General features: G+C 41.4%; 1 protein-coding gene across 1 annotated transcript; it reads right to left on the reverse strand.

Annotated features, from left to right (window-relative positions):
- Positions 1-942: 942 nt before the first annotated feature.
- LOC102027761 (melanoma-associated antigen 11-like) lies at positions 943-1,791 on the reverse strand. Its single transcript, XM_013505529.1, has one exon. It carries the CDS (start codon positions 1,789-1,791, stop codon positions 943-945), a length of 849 nt encoding a protein of 282 aa, XP_013360983.1.
- Between the last annotated feature and the right edge of the window lie 18,678 nt (positions 1,792-20,469).

Consider the following 20,469-nt stretch of genomic DNA (forward strand, 5'->3'; position numbering starts at 1 on the left):
ATGGAGCTGTGTTAAAATCAACACCTGCAAAATCAACTGCAGGTAGCCAACCCAACCTGTCCTAGTTCTGCGCTCACCCATGGCTGCTCTCTGCTAGATTCCACCCACTTAGGGCTCTGCTACCTTCCTTTAAGTTCCTTGAGGATATCTCTTTGTCTGCCGACACTATCCTGGACTCCATCATCCTATGGGGTCACTTTGATCCTGCTCAGTCTAGTGTTCTTATATCTCCACCACAGATGCAGGGCCATAAAAGGGCACAAGTGCAATGAAGGTTTGGGGTCAATTTGCCTGTGAGGAGATGGGCTTATTTACTGACAGTAAATTTCCCTAGTATAATCAAAGAAACCACGCAAATTCAGGTATGCATATATTTTAATAGTATAGCACAATAGGGAAAAAGAAAAAGAATTCAAGAACTGATTTTTATCCTTATGTCTATTTCTGACTTCATCTAACTTCATGCAAACATACACATTTCCAAGGACATCCCTATTCCAATCCTATTCTTTCAGAAATAAAATGTGAGGCTTCCTAGTTTGTTTGAGAAAACAGTAACAACACTTATATTGGGAGTGGAAAAATCACAATTGTGAACAAAATCACAAAATCATATTCGTATCAGAAATCACAATTAAACATCAATATAAAACTAAAAGTACATGTGAGATCAGCATCATTCTTCCAGTAAGATTTGCAAGCTACTTAAATCTCTCAAAGAAATAAGACTTGAAAAAGTCATGAAGAAATGACATACTCATTAAGTAGTAATCTAAGCAGAACAAAGATCAAGATGGCATGCCCCGTATTCACTCCCACCCCTGCACCCTCACCACTTAGAAAACTGCCTGGTCTCCCGAAACATCAGCTGAGAATAGACCTCATTTCATGTGTGGTGGGAGCCTAAGCAGTGACGTGCTTGTGGAACACTCCCTGTGCATGTCACTCATCCTTCCCCTTACGGGCCCTCAACTTATCATTTTTCTTTCTAGGAGGCTGCTTGCATACATGTGGGTAAGACCTGAGGTCTGTCCTATCAAGGCTGAACATGTGCGTCAGGACTTTCATCTGGGTGGTTTCAGCATGGGCCCTCGGACCCCACAGGAACTCGTAGCAAACAGGATCACTGTTAGGAACCTGCTGATACACCAGGTACCCTTCCCGAACCAAATCCTCAGTGATGAATTTCCAGGGATCCTCAATAACATACTCCCTCTCACCTAATTCCTGCCTGTTGCTCAGTAGGTCCCTTAGATCCCCCTCACTGAGAGAGTTGCCCTTTATAATGATTGTACTCAGGATGAGTATCAGGAGGTCTGCTTTGGCAGAGATCTGGACCTCGTTATCTAGTATCCCATTATAAGTGAGGCCCAAGATGGGGACAAGCTCGTATGTGTGGCCAGGGGCAGCCACTTCTCTCATATCAATACCAAACGTCAGATACATGCACTTACAGAGAAGCCTAAAGATCAGAGGCAAATACGCACGATAACCCGGGTCCATGACACGCAGGATTTCTTCCATGGTGACCTGCTCCTTCTTTTGATACTTCTGGAGCAGGAATGGCAGCAATTTATCTAACTTGTCATTTAGGAGCTCATCCTGCATGACCTGAGAGGCATCCTCGCCCTGGGAGGAACTCGCACCCTCCTCTCCTTGCCTACCTGAGCTCTCACAACACTGGCTCCTTGCATTGGAAGCCAAAGCAGTAGGGAGAGAAAAGATGCCCTGAGGATTCTGAGGACAACTTGGTGCCCCAGACCCAGGCTCTTCTCTTGCTGTGGCCCCCATTGAAGCATAGGAGGAAGAGGAGGAAGAGGAAGCACTGGCTGCTGCTTCCTTCTCATCATCCGTGAGGACCTGCGCACCCATGGAGACCCGTGTACTGCTTTGAGCAGGACGGCCACTCTCGAGCTTTCTTTCTGGGCTTCCATGACCGTGAGGCATCATGGTGTTCCCTGTGGACAGCAAGAGCTTGATATTGAAGACTCAGATGCCTGGAGGAGAGAGGGAGACAATTAATGTTCTCAGCTGAGCACAACACGCTTCTTGCCTCCCCCAAAAGCACATTATAGGTCTTCTCTTGGGAGGTGCTGTAGGGTTTCACAGCTCCTGTCCTCCTATCACCCTGTCCCCATGATCCTGGGGCATGAGGTGAGGCTGCTTCACAGAGGACAAGGCTGTAGGGATGAGGGTAAGGCATATGCAGCCTGGGGGTGATGACATGTTCTGCTCTGGGGTAGGTGGAACCCTAGGAATCCATCAAGGCATGCACCTCACCTTGACTCCTGACTCCGCCCTGGTCTCCTGCTGTGTGAGCTCTGGACACTGCTTCACAACAAGACCTTTCCGCCTGCTTCCTGGAGCTCCTGTAAGAGGCATGGGGACCCTCAGACTGCAGACCTCAAGCATAGTCCTGCTCTCCCAGACCTCACATGAGAGATGGACTTGACTTTAGAGTTCCCACTCTTCTAGTGGATGGTCACCTCTCTGCTCACTCAGGGCCAACATCTGTCCTTAAGTAGGACCTCGTTTCCAGCCCTCTGCTTGCCTGAGGCAAACTCAGAAAAAAAATCTCTGCCCCTGAGAGGGAACAAAAGTGCGTAAGGGGACACACAGCTGGACATAGCTGCCTGGAGGCAACAGGTGGAAGTGGACAAGCTCCCTGGGTTCCATGTGCCCTGGGAAGTGGAACCTGCCCCATCCTCATTTGATAGTCAGTTCTGGGGCTCCCCCCGCAATAGTCAGGGGCCACCTTCTTGAAATCACAGGTCTATCTCTCTGAGTCATTCCAAGAGGGAGAGAAGGGAGTCCACTCCATCTGTTCCCTGGGTCTAAGGATAGGTGTCAAGGAGGCAGGTGGAATGTATCTTGGTGCATGGTCAGCTATAGGGTTTGACTTTGCCCAATCCTGGACTCCTGACAGGCCTTGGCATCCTCTTTCTGCTCTCCTTGCCCCACCTCCCTCCTACCAAGGCCTTCAGCTTCCTAAGATCAACAGCGCAGAATTAAGAGAGCAGCCTGAGCCTGAGAGCCCTGCCCAGGCTTCCCCAGATGACTGAAGAAGCAACATAAAATCTGTGGAGCACCCACTTCTCTGTGTTCAGGTCAGAAGTACCATAAATCCTTCCTTAGTGTCCTCATTTTGACTCTCGGTGATCCTGGGACACCTGTGAGTCCCTGACCAGATGGGGATCCCTGAGGACAGCCTGCACACATGTCTCAGAGCTAGACTGTCACCCCCATGAGATCCTGAAGAATCTCAGATAAGTCAGATGGCCATCCTGTCATCCCTACATGGTGCTATCAATGCTGACAGCAAGACCTGTGCACATCTGACTGGTGGTGTGAGACCCTGGTTATGGTCTAGATCTCCTCTGAAAGATACATGGGGACACTGAGAGGACCTTTGGAAGGTGTCTGCAGTATGGGCTTTATGGCTAGATTGCTTTCAGGTGGTGGCACCTGCTAAGAAAAGAGAGGTCACCTGGTGCGACAGGGAGTTTCTACCTCCCAACCTGGTTCTTCCTTTCAGTTCTGCTTCCTGGAGGACTTGTGCTGAGCAGGTTTCCTCCGGCCAGGCCCTTCCACTCTACTATTCTACCTTGTAGCTGGCGGACTGTCTAGTGAAAACCCTATAAATTGTTATTCCAAGGCAACTTTTCTTCCAATAAACTGCACATGTCAAGTATTGTGTCTCAGCAGTCAGAGTATTAGTAAGTGTTGTGGTTGATTGATTATGTCAACTTGAAATGTTTAAAAGCTTAGCTAAACTTGGCTCAGCAATTGGCTCAGCAGTTCTACACCCTAGTGTGTAGAGGAGCCACTCTAGGGTAGATCATCACCTAGATAATATAAAAGGGAAATGAGGAAGGACAGAGGAACTTCCATCCCTTTTGGAGGAGCTCCAGTCTTCACCTTCAGCTTAGACTTTGTCTCCTGGCTTCTAGTGCAGACTCTTCGACTTCTGCCTTGGATTCTTCAGCCTTTTGTCACAGACTCATTGGCCCCCTGGTAGGAGCTTGCATGGAACGCTGCAGTGAACTCCATTACCCTCTTGTTGCTGCCTACCTTCCCTCAACCCCACCCCACCTGAGATGAGCTGATCTCTCCCTTGGATAACACGACCTCATCTCCTGATGACTGTCTTCATAACAGTTGCAGAAGGTTGCATACAACTAGGTCCACTCAGCTGACCCGGGGAACATGCACATTCTGTGAGGTCTGGGCTTTCTGGACATAGGACATCCATCATCCTCAGGAAGTGAGCACAGCTTGGACTGGCTGGCTCTTGGGGTCCTACTTCTGCTGACTATATGAAGCTCCCTCTGCTGACCTGTGTCACCTCTTCAACTAAGATTCTCACCTTCCTGAGTCTTCTTTTCCCCAGTTGTTAGTATAAATGACAGCAATTCACATAAATCCACTCTCACTGGAATGCCGGGGTGAGAACTGGGGAACCAGGCACTGCAGTGACCTTTATATGAATGTGGGTTACCTTCAGGTGTTCTGTGCTGGAAAATGAAGGAGTGGTGAGCAGCAGCAATTCAGCCTCCCACAGACTCAGTATCTAGACTCTGAAAAATAACAACCTGAGTCAGGAAAATAAAAAAGAAATTGAGAGAAAGTGCCAGGGAATCAGAAAGGAATTGAGAAGAAATTGAAAAAGAACAGTGAGGTTGAAGAGAAAGACTATAACGTGGAGAGGGTACCAAACATTCTGGACTTTCTTCCTGCTTTCTGGCTCATATCAAAAGGAGACTGAGTTTGTAAAATCAAAAAGAAACCTGCAGGCTACAGAGGGTCCTAGGGAGAAGCTCTGGATTCGTGGACCGGAGGTTGCTGACATCTGCAGGGACAGTGTAGAGCTGAGCTGGACAGGTAAAAGCGGGTAATTTTCCTGAATGCAGGTGCGGCCGCAGCCCTGGAGAGGGGGTGAGCATGGTACGCCATGGGGTAAAGGCTTAACTGCTTGAACCTGCGACTCAGAACTGGGATGGCTTCACTTCAGTGCCTATCTGCCCACAGAGACAGTGTGAGTGTCAGCAACAGGAAACAGCTTTGGACAGAAAGCAGGCTGGAAAAAGACCCCTGAGGGGTTTGGGTTCGCGTGGGAAGGACACAGCTTTGCCACATGTAGCAAAAGGCCAGGCCCAGCCTGAGACGCTCTGGCCTTGAAAGTCTCAGCCTTGGCTATTCAAGCCCTTGCCCTTCTGCTGCCTCCAGCACGGATCTGGGGGCTGGTTGTCTTTCTTCTCTACCAGTGTGTGCAGCAGTACATCATGACTCGGATGCAGCAGAGTCTGGGAAAACCACAGGGGGCCTCAGAAAATGGAGAAGTGCGAGACTCCAAAATTCCACATCCAGAAAGGAGTCTACTGATTGAACATCACCAAAACATATTTTTCTTCTTATTTCTTTTTGTTTTATATTTTTCCCATTCTCTCTTTTTCATTAAATGTTTCCTTTTATATATTTTTAAAATTTTACTATCCATATAACTTTTAATATTTTCTCCCTTTAATTTTGCTAACTTCCAATTCTCTTCATTTTTTTTTCTCTTGCTTGTACTAATTTTATAGAGATTTTACTAGTCACTATTAGGATCACTTGTGCCACAGTTTTCCTCCTATTTCTCATATGTTCATGTTCAATTTTTCAATTTGTTCTTCTGTTATTCCCCCTTCTGCAAGTAGATGTATATTTAATTATACAACCATTAAGCTTTAACATCATTTAGGTAATTAACTCTATGAAACGTCTATGAAATTCTTTTTCCCAGTAGCAGAGCCATAGCTCTCACATTTAGTACATATTAACTATGTGCCAATATCTGGCTTGTCATAATGTTTATACTATAATAGTGGATTTCTTCTCTATGGTTAAGGATCATGCTTAATTGGTTTCTATGGCATGTTAATGTGAAATTTGTCTTGGACAATATCACAGTAGGTGATTCTTTTGGAATTGCCAGAGTCACATCAATGTCATTATCAGATTTTATTTCTATGCCAAAACTCAGACAACCTTTTTAGATATTAATAATACTCCGGTATGTGTTGGTAACTTGGTGTAGGGACAATTACCCTCCATATCCCCCTTCCAAATTAAGACAAGTGTTTGGATTATAGGAGTCAGGTAAAGGAGTATAGTCAGCCTTGCCCAAATTACATCACTGTAAAGTACAGTTGTCCCTCGTTGTATTGTGGTTCACTTATTGCAGCTTCACTGTAGTGCAGGTATTTAAAAAAAAATCTAATTCTGCATTGCAGAATTTTCACTATATTGTGGGATTTTGAGGTATATAGGTCTTTATATAATATTTATGATTTTAAATATTTTTGCCTAAACAATTTTAAACAATACAAAAGTTTAAAAAATGTTAATTCAAACATATTAAAAGACTATTAAATTGAAATAAATTACAGTATTATTTCATCAGCCGATAAATACCGTACTGTGCACAGTGGAAATGCAGTACATCAGTACCACTTGCACAAGTTCACCAACGTGAGATTATACATGGCACAGTACTGGCTGATGGAATCGAAGGCGACCAACATACATTCCACATCTCTCCTCATTCATGTTGTAGTATACTTCACTGGTGAGTGCCCATATAGAATCTTACATGTTGTTAAAATTATGTAGGTTTACAAGTGTAGAAAGTGTTTAAGAGCATGTGAAGTGTTTATAAGAGTGTGGGAAAGGTTAGTAAGAGAGTGGGAAAGGTTTACAGGAGAGTAGGAAGGGTCTATAAAGCCTTACAATATATATAAATTATAAAATAAATATAATGCCACTAATTCATAGATTTTCACCTATTCTGGGGGGTCTCTGGAACATAACTCCTGCAATGTCTTTCAACTGTAAGAGCCACCAACTTTAGCACAGAACACAACAAACAAAAAAGCAACAGAAGCACAAGAAGACGTCAACAAAATGGCAGCCAAAACTCCCAACAGCCAAAGCCAATCCATGGAGGACTGAGTGGGAGAATAGTAAAAACAACACCCCCAAATTACTTGGAAGGATAACAGAGGATGTTAGCAATTAAATGTAAGTGCTAGGCATAATCTCAGAACATGTAACTAAACAGATAATAGAAGGAATAACTGAAATTATCAAGGAACTTTCAGAACACAATAATAAGATGGCAGTTGAGTTAAACAAAACAGTAGAAAACATGCATGAACAGTTCAGCAAAAAAATAGAGTCCAGGAAAGGATAATAATCATGTGAGAGATTAAAAATTGTATAGAAAATATGGACAACAGAAGCAACCAGTGTGAGGACAGGATTTCAGAATGTGAATATAGGGATGCTCTCAATGAAAAAGTACTCAAAGACACATTTAAAGTCCCAGGAAAATATAAAAAGTGGATTCCATCACTGTTAAATGAATCAAAAAAAGAGCAATCACAGAATAATACAAATACATGAAAAATCAGAAGATAGTACAAATGCCAAAAAAATGTTACAGAAATACTATCAGACAGCTTCTTAAATGCTGGTAAATAAATAAGCATATAGATAAATATTGCACATACAACAACAAATAGGCATGCCCAAAAGAGAACCTCTCCACATAGTAATATTGTCCAAATAACACAAATCCAACATAGGGTATAAATCTTAAACTTCGAACATAAATGAGTAACATAAAGGTAAACTGAGTACAATAACTGCAGAATTCTCAACAGAAACTTTAAGGGCCAGGAGGGCTTGGAGTGAAGTGTTTAAAGTCCTAAAATATAACAAATTCATATATATCTATATACCATGCAAAAATTTACTTCAAAATTTACGGAGAAATGAAATTCTGTCCATGACCAGCATTGCAAAAACACTCTCAAGGACATATTAGAAAAAGACAATGAAACAACAGTGCCAATAAGTCAAATGTAATGAATACATCTGGCAGGATGAGCTCCAAGAAGAATGAAAAAATATATATATAAGGAATTCAGCAACAGGGAATAATGCAATTACAGGAATAAGTCAGTACCTTCCAGGAATAACTCTCAATGGAACAAGTCTCAATTCCCCAAACAAAAGACAGAAATTTGCAGAATAAATCAAGAAAGAAAACTCAACAATATACAGCACACAGCAAATGTATTACTTTAAAAATCACAAGTTGGAAATGAAAGAATGGAAAGCAATATCCCATACAACAGAAATCCTGAGAAAAGCAGCAACAGCTATCTTGATTTCAAACCAAATAAATTTCAAGCCAAAGCTCATCAGAAGAGACAAAGCAGGTCACCATATATTGGCTAAAGGAGCACTTAAACAGGGAGAAATAACAATTATAATCATAGGCATAACAGACAGTAGTACACCCAACTTTATGAAAGAAACACTAATAGATAATATGTCAGAGAAATACTAACACAATTATGAAAAAATAAGTCCCTGACATAGAAGCGATTTCCTTCCTGGGAGGAGGTTCACAAGGCAGATTCATTTGTAAGTCCAACAAGTGAGCTTATACAACTTTGACACAAATATGCAATGTAAAACATTAAAAAACCAAACACACAGGCTGGGGAAATAGCTTAGCAACACGGTGCCTGACTGGGAAGCTGGAGGCCCTGAATTTGGTTCCTGTTTCCAAGAGGAAAAAAAAAATACACACACACAAATATAGTAAGTTCCTGACTGTAGTGTACTACTTACTGTACACTATTTCAGTGCACAACAAGCACACAGCAGTGCAACTGTTACAATGTCCAAAAACACTTGAGCAACTTCCATAATTTGTTTGCAAGTGGAGCGTGTGTAAGTCAGGGACTTATTGTATCCCACTGTGATGATGCCCCACTGTCACAAATAGATAAATCTGCTAGTAGGACAATTAACAAAGTAGTATCAGAGTTCAAGCAAACCTTTGAATGAATGGGTTTGACAGAAATCTTCAGCAACCCAACAACAGGATACACATTGTGCTCTACAGCACATGGAACTTGCTCCAAAATAGATCACACCCATGGGGTGCACATCAGAATGTATATTCCATTGCCAGGTGGAACAAGGTAGAGATCTACAATCAAATGACAGTGTCACTAAAACCACAACATATGGGACAACATGAAAGTAGTCCTAAGAGGAAAATGTATGTTAATGAATGCCCACATCAGAAAAACAGGGCAGGATCAAAACAAAAAAACTCTTAATGTACATATCAATGTGAAAGAAAAATGAAAATAATCCAAATCCAAAGGTACTATGAAGAAGGAAATTACAAAAATCAAAGCAGGAATTATGAAATTGAGTCTCCATCAAATTGAGGAAGTAATAATAACAATAACTAAGAAGAACCCAGCCCCAATGGATTCACTGCTGAAATCTATAAGAACTTTATTGAAGATCCAATGACAGGATTCTTCAATCTATTTTCAGAAATGCAAAGGGAAGCAGTTCACCCAGAGTCATTCCTGGTAGCAAGCATTACCCTGATTCCCTAACAAGAAATGGGCACAACCAAAATACAGAGACACAGGCCAAAATCTTTAACATACACAGAAGCAAAAGTCCTCAATGAGTTCCTGGCAAACAGCAAGCAGGAAATCATTAACATATTCGTACCTCTTGACCAAGTAGGATTCATTCCAGGATGCAGAAATCATTCATCATGTGCAATGCAATACATGTAATACATTGCATAAAAGGATGCAAGGACAAAAATTGCAGGATCATATCAACACACAGAAATGTCATTGGACAAAATCTGACATCCATTCACGATGAAAGCCCTGAAGAGAACAGGCATACAAGAAACCTATCTCAGTCTGGTTAAAGCCATCTATGATCTAAAAGGAAAACTACAGTAGTCTGAAAAGATGATTAAGAAGGATATCACAAAATGCAAAGACGTCCCCTGTTCCTGCATAGGCAGAACTGATACAATCAAAATGGTTCAAAAGTGTTATACACGTTGAATGCAATCTCAATTAAAATACCAATAGCATTCCTCAAAGAACAGGAGAAAACAACTCTAAAATTCATATGCGACTAGAAAAGGTCTAGAAGACCAAACCAAACCTGGGTAACAAGAGCAAGTCAGGGGGCATCACTATCTCAGAATTCAAGTTATACAACTAATTTACACTGTTAAACACAACACGAGACCAGCAAAAGCAAAACAAAGCAAAACAAAACAAGACTTGTTCATCAACAGAATTGAATGGGGAATATAGAAATAATTCCTGGAAACACAGCTATCTTTTCTCTTACAAAGGGACCAAATGCATTTGCTGGAGCAAATGTACAAAGCCTCTTTAACAAATAGTGCTGCAAAAAGTGCCTATCCAAATGCCATAGGTTAAACCTGGAACCATATATCTCACGATGCACTAAAATAGATCAAAATAAATAAAAAATCTGAATATTAAAAGGGAAACACAATCTGCTGCTCAACAAATTACGTAAAACTGGGGAAGACATATGCATAGATGCTGACTCTTGGAACACCAGCTGCCCAAGAAATACTAACAGGAAACAATACATGGGACGAAATCAAAGGAAAAAGCTTCTACACAGTAAAGCAAACACTCACCAGAGTGAGCAGACAACCTACATCATTAGAAAAAAATACTGTAAGCTACTCCTCATACAAACCAGTAATATCTTGAATATGTAAAGAACTAAAAGAAATTAGGCCCTTCAATTTAAAGGACATAATTAAGAAATGCTCACCAAAAGGAATAGATACTTCTCTGATTCAGTACTACCAATGGCCAATAAATACATAAAAAATATTCAACATTTCTGGCCACTCAGGAAATGCAAACTTAAACAAAGTGAACTTCTGTCTCACTCCAGAAAGCATAAGTACTTTCAAGATATCAAATCATAGCAAATGCTACAAGCCTATGAGGAAAAAGCAACATTTTTTCGTTGTTTGTGGGAGTGTAAACTGGTACACCCACTGTAAGCATCAGTCAGGAGGCTCCTTAGTAAACAGCAGCAGAATTTATATTTAACCCACATATTCCCTTCCTAGTTATTTTATGAAAAGATTTAAAGACACATATTACTGTGATGTATACATATCCATACTTATAGCAGCATCATTCACAATAGCTAATTCTTGACACTGGCCTATATTTCAATTAATAGATAAATGGATAAGGAAAATGTATTATTTATATGAAATGTGGCACTGAGAATTCTTTGTCTGTATGCAAGGCTCGCTACCAAGAAAGAACCAGACTTCTGCGGGACCCTCTGTCAGGGTTGAGCTTCTTCATTCCCCCAATCACCTGTCACCCTGTGCCCTAACTGAGGCCACCCACACAATTCCCCTCACCTAAAGACAGCACCTCAGAACAGGACCTCAGAACCTCTGATCCAAAGGTGCTGCTGTAGTGTAGGACTTCAGGAAATGTGCCCGGGATCTCCCAGGGCTCACAGCAAGAGCGGAACGGAATATTCAAGGTCCCCTCTGTCCTGGTTGCAGGTTCAGCGTCCTGGTTCCTGGCAGAGCTGGAACCACTTTCCTCTATTAACTTGAGTGGATTCCCTTGAAACTACGTATCTATCTCCCAAGGAACATCAAGCCTGAAACTCACTGCAACAATTCATTCCCTGTGTGGCCCGGGGCTGACAACAGTCCTAGATCTGGGTAGTTTGCTGACCCTGCCTCTGGGGTTGTGCTTCCTCAATCCCTTGCCTCTGCTCACCGTGAACCCCAAGTGTACCCAGTTCCTCTCTGCTCCTCTCCCCTGAATCAAGGAACTCAGATAAAGCTCCTCACTGAGCCCTGACAAGGCTACTCCGCAGTCAGTAGAAGTCACATCTGGGAACTCGGCTGTAGCTGCAGAAAATGCCTCTCTAGGTCCGCCCCCGCCCCCCACTCATCCTCCTAGGGGTCGTTTCCTTGGTTCTTGGATCCCCTTCAATATGAACCTCAGTGTGACACCCCAGAGCACAGACCTGATGCCCAAAGTCCCATGAGGCTGTAGGGGAGACTTTTCTTTGATTATGGAATAACTAATGCTACTATACATTGTTTATTCTTCTCCTCACTATATTGTTTCTAATGCATTCTTTATTTTGTCAAAATAGTACTTGTTTTGAAAGCCAGCCCTCACTTATCAGAGTGGTTTCACTTGGTTATTAGCTCAGTATGCAAATCCTCAATATGTCCAATTTTCTTCCAGTGTTCTTTCAATGTTGCCCTGGGTGATCAACATCTCTGGTGTGAGGTGCAGTGTCATAGAGGTAGGAATTTTAAAACTTGCCTCTAACTCAGCCTGTGAAGGGTCACTTACGCAGGGTTCAGTTTCCACTGACTCCCCCGCCCTACTCAAACACAAGCACAAGTTCAGCAGTCTCCAGCCTCCCCCAGCTTATGCTTTGATGCTTAAATTTGGTTGCTTATATATGAGTTTGCTAGAATTTTTTTTCTGTCTTTGTCTCTCTGTCTATCACTATCTTTCTTTCTCTCCCCCGGCTTTCTCTCCTCTCTCCTCTCTCCTGTGTTTCTATTCCATTGCTTTGCTGGGTAAGGACTCTGAAGACAGAGTATGCAGTGACTTGGAGTGAGGCCATGGCCTTGCAGTTGCAGGATGTGGGTACATTCCGTGGGCTGTTCCCATTGTTATCAGCTCAAGTAGAACATGCACTTTCTTAAACTATTTTAGGACTCCTCAGGGATGCCTTCATTCTCATTGAGTATATAAGACAGAACACTCCTAAAATAAACGAAGTGGTTAACAGCCCTCTCCTTGGGTGTCACAAGTCTTTTTCAAAGGAGATCAGCCCCAATATTGATTGGGGAACTACAGCAATGACCTAAACTGTCCCAGTAGGTCCCACCTCTCATGTTTCCACGCCTCTTAATGGTCCCACAGCTTGTGCACTAAGCCTTTTACACATGATCTCTTGGGAGACATTTATGCAAACCACAGCAGATGAGTTGCTGGAGTCAGCGTGCAAACTGCAAACACATTCTTGTTATGACCTCTCCTCAGTCATGTGGGGAGAAGAAAGGCTTTGGTGGGCAGAAATTCTCCCAGGAGGAAGAGATTGGCACAAGGCAAAAATTGTGTCTTTTATATGTAAGAAGAAAGGGCTGGAGGTCAGAATACCTGTGAAAGGATGGACAGTGGAAATGCACTGGAAAGTTTTTCAGGGATCCAGACTGAAAAACGTTGGAATATTGAGACAAGCAGAATTGGGGAAGGGGTAATACAGATAAGCCTATGGAAAGAGACATAGACTGTGAAGAAATTTGTGCTGTTTTAATGCTGACAAAAGCACCTGTGCCAAAAGGCACACTAAGTAATCAGGACACAATGAGCCGACTGGTTGATGTCTGCCAGGCCCTGTCAGTGACAGCAGCAGTGCTACACAACAGCCTGACGTGTGGAGAAGCCATGGTGGAAGGAATGCAGTTTCTGTATGAGGTCACCAGCATGGGATCCTAGTCATCAAGGCTTATCCAGCTACTGCTGCTGCACATGTTTAAATTGCTTGGGACAAGGACCCGTGCTGAAACCATAATAGGATAACATTTCTCACAATTCCAGTCTTGGGAGTACAGATTCTTTACTGAAATTGTACACGTGTCAGTATGGGCTTGACTACCTTCCGTGTAGTGCTTTGTTTGTCGACACTGACAGAATCCCTCAATATAACTGGGTTCATGAATTCAGGATATTTCCTATGATCTTCTGAACCCCAGTATGACACAGACAAAGGCAGGTCCTCAGTGGGCACAGGACAGGAGATGAAAATGTCCTGTCCCATACTGAAGCACTATGGAGCTGCTGGTCCCCTGGAACAATGGAATAAGTACTTCAAAGTGCAAATGAGTTGCAAATTAGAAAGTGATAACGTGCAAAGTTAGGCTGTCATGTTCCTCAGTAAAATACACTCTAATCTAAACACCTAATTTGAACCAATATGCCATATGAAAATCATTGTTGAATTCCTATTATCTTGTTTTCTGATATTATGTATCATTTCTAATTTTTTATTATTTTTAATCTCTTTAAAATAAAAAAATTAAAATAATCATAATAATAATTTTTTAAAAATACATTTTAGATGCATTATCCTCCCCTGCCAGCAATATGTAGAACACAGGATTCTTTAATTGAATCGTGGAGGGACCTCAATTCTTGTCACTCCCCATATCTTCCATGGACATTTGTACTTCCTGCCTCACGTTTAGATTCTGAACTTTTGCACCTGTGGATTCTAATAAGGTTTACTGTTTTGCAGTTTAAATAACTGAAAATTGAAATGAAATTTTACCTCCTCAGTAATATTAGTCTCATCTCAGTACTAAATTGCCACCTGTGGCTGTGGCCATATTGGACAGTGATGGCTAAGTATATTCATTTTTCATCCAGCAGACTTCCACCAGGAGAAATAAGGTGTGTCCTAATGAGCCTTGTTTTAACTACCACCTTGGCATCTGTTTTCAGTGCTTGGGTGGATGGCTCAAACTCTGGATTTTGTACTTGCTTGATCAATGGTGCAGGGATGAGCTACCCTTCCCACCCCTCACCTGTGGGCCTTGCAGTCATCAGAAGAAGACAGGAATGCTCTTGTGTTATAAGAACAGAGAAGTGTCAAGGTGATCCGGTGGAAAATGGTTTGGGGATTCCTTGCCTGAATTCTATGATAAATGGACAATCATTACTACACTTCAAAATTCTGAATCCTGAGTGAAACTATTTAATCAAAATAATAGGAAATTTTTTTCTTATTTTTTCCTACCTCCTATTTTTATCCAGTTTTTCCTTTTAATTTTCCTATCACCATATAATTTCTCTTTTCTCCCTTCATTGTGTTGTCTTCAATTTCTCGTCAATATTTTCTGTTCTCTTTATCTAATTATATAAATATTCATCTGTCCTCAGCAGGATCATTTGTCCCACTTCTCTCTCCTCAATCATGTATGCTATAATTTAAGCATTCCCATTTTTCGTTTTGCATTCCCAATTTTCAGCACTCTACATCTTTAATAGTGAACCATTAAGCTTTAATATTAATATTGATATCATTAGTTAAATATATACAACTATTGTTCAATTTTCCCACCATTAGCAGATGTATAACTGTTGTATTTGATATATATTAACGGTATGTAAATATCTGGGTTGCATTAACGTGTGTCCTATAAGTGTCGATTTCTATTCTGTGATTAAGAGTAGTACCTAAATGTTTAAAATTGATTGTTAATATAAAATTTGTTTCAGATGACGCCCATGTATGCTATTTGCATGACACTTCCATGGTCACATAATTGTCATTAAAGTGTTTTCTTCGTACGCTACTGCTCAAATTGCCTTTCTTACATTAACAGTACTGGGGTACATTATGAAAGAATTTGGTTTTGGGCCATTTATACTGCATATTCTCCTCTCAAATTAACAGCAGTGATCAGATTTTAGGACAAAGACAAAGGACTATAGTTATCTATGCTCAAAATACATCACTTAAAAGAAAATAACTAAACAAAAGCATGAAATTCTTTCCACTATAAAAGCCACAAACTTCAACACCATCAAAGAAACAATCAAATCATCAAAACATGAAAAGATGGAGGTACCAAAATGCCCCCCATATTCCCCCGTATTCTCTCAATGAACTTCCCTAAAGCTAATCTAGAGGGCAACAAAGGGAGGGTAGTATAAGCCACACTCCAGAATTACTCAGAAGGATAACAGTAGTTTAGAAAGCATATCAAAGACATGCTTGCTAGGATCCCAGAAGATTTACAAACAGCTAATGGAAGTAATAACCAAAATGTTGAAGGAGCTTTCAGAAGACATTAACAACAAGCTAGGCATGCTAAAGAAGATCATACAAAGAATAAGCTGGGCGTGGTGTTACACGCCTGTAATCCTAGCACTCAGGAGGCTGAGGAAGGAGGATTGTTGTGAGTTTGAGACCAGCCTAGGCTACAAAGTGAGCTCAAGGCCAACCTGAACTGCATAGTGAGACCCTGTCTCAAAAAGACCAAAAAAAAAAATGAATGAACACTTAGATAAATAATTACATCCCATCAAAAGGTTTCCATCACAAATCCAGGTGATTAAAATTTATGGCAAAATTATGGACAAAAGCAGCAACCAAAATGAGTACAGATTTTAAAATAGAATATAGGGATGCTTTCAAGTCCAACTACCTAAGGTCACCTGAAAAGTGATAGGAGAACATGAAAAATGAATTCAAATCATGTCAGATGATGCAAAGAAGACAAATGTCAGAGTAACTGGAATAAGTGAAAAATCCGAAGGTAGCATAAATTGCATAAAAATTCTGTTTACAAAAATAATAGCAGAAAACTTCACAATATAGAGAAAGAAATAAACATGTTGTTGAGTGAGGCATGCAGATCTCAAAACAGGCATGACAACTAAAGAACCTCTCCAAGTCACATTGTTGTCACAATATTAACAGTTCAACACAGGGGCAAAATCTTTAGAGTGGTCACAGAAAAGCATCAAATCATGTTTAAATTTAAACCCATTAGAATAACTGTAGACTTCTCAAAATCTTAAAGGCATAAGAGCTTGGAATGAAGTGTTTTAAAGTAGAAAAGGTAGCAAATTCCAACTCTAACTTAAAGATTTTCAAGAATTGTCATTCAAAATTGATCAGAAATGAATTACTTCCATGAAAAAGAATACATCAATAAATTCATGACCCCCAAATGAGAATTATAAAAACTTGCAAGGATATCCTAGAAAGAGAATGAAGCCAACAGTGCAAATGAGTCAAATAGAATGAATATGCATTTCAAGATAAGCATCAAAGTAGAAGAAAAAATAAGGAAGTCAGCCATAGGAAAATAACACAACGCCAGAAATAAGGCAATGTCAGGAATAAGTTTTAATTACTCCATCAAAAGACAAAAATTGGCAGAATAGATCAAGAAATAAAACCCAACAATAAGCAGTATACAAGAAACACACTGAATTACAAAAGAAACTCACAGACTAGAGGTCAAAATGGATGAGGAAAACATTCCATGCAAAGGGAACCTCAAAAAAGCAAGAGTAGCTCTCCTAATTTCACACAGAGTGAGTTTTAAGCTAAAACTGAAGAGACAAAGAACACTACATATTGGTTAAGGGAGCAACTAAGGCAAAAAGATGGAAATTATAAACATGTAAGCACAAAACACTGGCATGGTTAACTTCATAAAACGAACATGAATTGACAAAAAAAAAAAAAACAGATAAACACCAATGCAATTATAATCAGGGAACCCTATACCCCACTATCACAAATTGACACATCTTCTAGACAAAAAATAAATAACAGAGAAGTATCAGAGTTGAACTTCCTTCTAAAAAAATTGACTTGATAGTTATTTACAAAGTGCTCCACTCAGCAACAACAAAATACAAAATAGACATTCTCAGCAACATATGGACTTTCTTTTTCTGTTTTTTTCTTTTTGAGACAGGGCTTCACAATTAAATTCAGACTGGACTTGAACTCACTTTGTAGCCCAGGCTTGCCTTGAACTCATGGCATCCTCCTGCCTCAGGCTCCCAAGTGCTGGGATTACAGGCTTGCAACATCACACTCGACTACCATGTGGGACTTTCTCCAAAACAGATTCTATGCTAGCTGATAAAACATGCTTAAGTCTAAGCAAAAAAATCAAAATTATCCCATTCATACTCATCCCACTCAGAAATCTTTTATTTCTGGTAAAGGGGGCAAATACTTTTATTATTGGCAAGGGGGGCAAAGACAGGCTTATGAACAAATGGTGCTGGGAAACTGTCTACGACATGCTGAAGACTGAACCTAGATCCAACCCTCTCAGTATTCAGTAAACTAAAATAAAAATGGGGGAAAGATCTAAATTATTAAAAGCAAGACAATCTGCTGGAAGACAATATCAGTAAAACTTTAGAAGACATAATGATCAGAAAGGTCTTTATGAATATAACCTCAGATGCACAACAAGTAATACCAATTATCAATAAAAGGGATAATTTCAAATTAAAACACTTCTATACAACAAAGGAAACAATCAACAGAGATACCGACATCCTACAGAAAGGGAAATTTTCCATTTACTCTTCCAAGTACAAATGTCTACAATACGCAAAGAACTAAAATAAAATTGGAGACCCCAAAATTAAAATACCCAATCAGCAAATGGACTTCTGAAGGGAATAACACTTCTCAGATGGAAAATAAAAAATGGGCAATAAATTCAGGGAAAAATGTTGAACATAGCTTGCCATTTAAGAAATGCAAATGAAAACAACACTGATATTTCATGAATTAATGACTATTTTCAAAAAATCAAATATAGCAAGTGCTGGCAAACCTGTGTGGAAAGAACCCTCTTTCATTGCTGTTGGGGACATAATCTGATAGAGCCCTACGGAAATCAGAGAGAGATTATTTAGAAAACTAACAATGGAAATTTTATTCAACAGAGATATTCTGTTTCTAGGTAACTTTAGGCAAGATTAAAAATCATATCACAGTGATACATGCATGCACATGTTTATAGTAGCAGAATTCAGATAGCTATATCTTGGAAGCAGCCTATATGTCCCTTGAGAGATGAATGAATAAAGACAGTATGGTATTTATGCACAGTGGACTACTACGCCCCATAAAACTGGATAAAATGAATAGTTTTAAGAAGATGAATACACATCAAGACCATTATTTTAAGTGGACTCAATCAGAAGGGATCCAAAGTATAAATATCATACTGGTTCTCTAGTGCAATAAACCCAAAGTATAAAAAGAGAGCAAAATAAACTAGAATAGTAAATGTTGAGACAGATCTTTAAGACACAGGAAGGGAGCCAAGACAAGAGGGAGCGGGGAAAGAAAGCCGAGGCATAAGGCGAAAAGCAGGGATTGTGAAGCTGGCACATGCACAAATTCCCTATTGGTAATGTGACCACTGTATACTCCAAACCTGTTAATGCACATATTTGAATATATATATATTTTTTTTTTCAAGACGTGCAGGGAGGATCCCCCTTGCCTCCCTGCATGAGAAAGAGATAAAAACATGAACACGTATCATGCCTTTGTACCAACTCCTCACGATGAATGTGATCATTATGTACCATGAACATGAACTAATAAGAAAAATACTTCAGTCCTCGCCCAAGTTCCTCACCGTGATTTCTGGCAGATCCTGGCCTGCTCCCTTTGCCTACAGGACGTGGCTCCTCCTGATACCTGATGAAGATCCTCACAGCAAGGCCCACTTCCCTGAAACCAGAGAGACAAAAGCACAACACATCTGCACACCTGTGTATGGGTTTCCCCAAACTGACAGGGGTAGAACACGGAGGCCCTCCCTTGTTTGGGGCAGGCCCAGGTGGTCACATTTTCCCGCTGCTGACCTGTGGGCGCATCTGTCAAATCAAGTCCACCATCTCCCTAGGACAGCAGAGGTGGAAGTACTGGACAGGTGACTCTTCTCTGAGGTCCTGCCTGAGGCCACCCAAGCCTGCCAGCAGGGGCAGATTTCCCATATCTTAGATCTACTGACCTGAGGCCACACTCCTCAAACCAAGGCCCTCTCCTCCCTCACACCAAGAACTAGGGGTAAAGGTGCACTGAGTCCCCGATGGGCTGTCATCTGGGTGGAGGGCACCCTCTGTCTTAGGGACAAGTGTTTTCTCTATTCTCCTGTAAGTCCTCCCCTTAAGTCCTGTAAACAGCTCTATCAGTCTGTGAAAGTGAATCCTCGTTCCTCAGATTTCAGGTAGGAATGCAGGACTACGCTCAGATTGAAAGAATGGGCAGGTTGAGTCCCATCTGGCATGTGTCTTGGGCCCCACAGTCCTGCCTCATTTCTCATCTTGACTCAGCCAAGGCCTGTGTCCCCCTCTTTCCCTGAGGCCTTGCTTCTTCTTCAAGATCTTAGGGTCCCTCACAGCCTGTTGAAGAAATCAGGAATACCCTGCCGATAACCTTGCCAGGGGCTCCCTTGGACACAGACCAGGGGCAAGTTTCAGTGGGGTCCACTGCGTCTTGGAGTGCAGCGCACCGTCCTCTATGAAGCAGACTGTCCCCATTCTCAGAGCCTTCCCAATGCAAGTTGCAGGTTCACACATGCAGGCACCACGCCCAGGGGTTGCCAGACCTGATAACTGGGGCAGAGTGGTCACCTATGGGGCTTCTTTAATGAGCTGGGGAGGGGGCCATCTTTCTTTCCTACAGGTCTGGTACTTGGTTGCTGAAAGAGCCTGAATTCCCATCTCTGTGTACCTGAGTGTACCCCACACACCAAGACTCTGACTTCCAGGTACCTTGAGGCCAAAGTGGGGAGGGGGCTCCTGTGTGGTCCAGATCTGACAACGGAGAGGAGTCTGGATTGTTCAGAGATCCTCTCTCTGGGGTGGGGCTTCTTCATATCCCTCAGGCCCTCACCTGGACAGAGAACAGGTTCGCTCTGCTCCCCTCACCTAATCAGTAGGTAGATCTCAGAACAAAGCAGTCATC

Source organism: Chinchilla lanigera, unplaced genomic scaffold (assembly GCF_000276665.1).
Source record: "Chinchilla lanigera isolate Chin_1 unplaced genomic scaffold, ChiLan1.0 scaffold00097, whole genome shotgun sequence".
Taxonomy (NCBI): Eukaryota; Metazoa; Chordata; class Mammalia; order Rodentia; family Chinchillidae; genus Chinchilla; species Chinchilla lanigera.

Bases quoted from the DNA above. Each gene is read 5' to 3' on its own strand.
- LOC102027761 (XM_013505529.1), bottom strand. From the start codon at position 1,791: ATGGGGGCCACAGCAAGAGAAGAGCCTGGGTCTGGGGCACCAAGTTGT.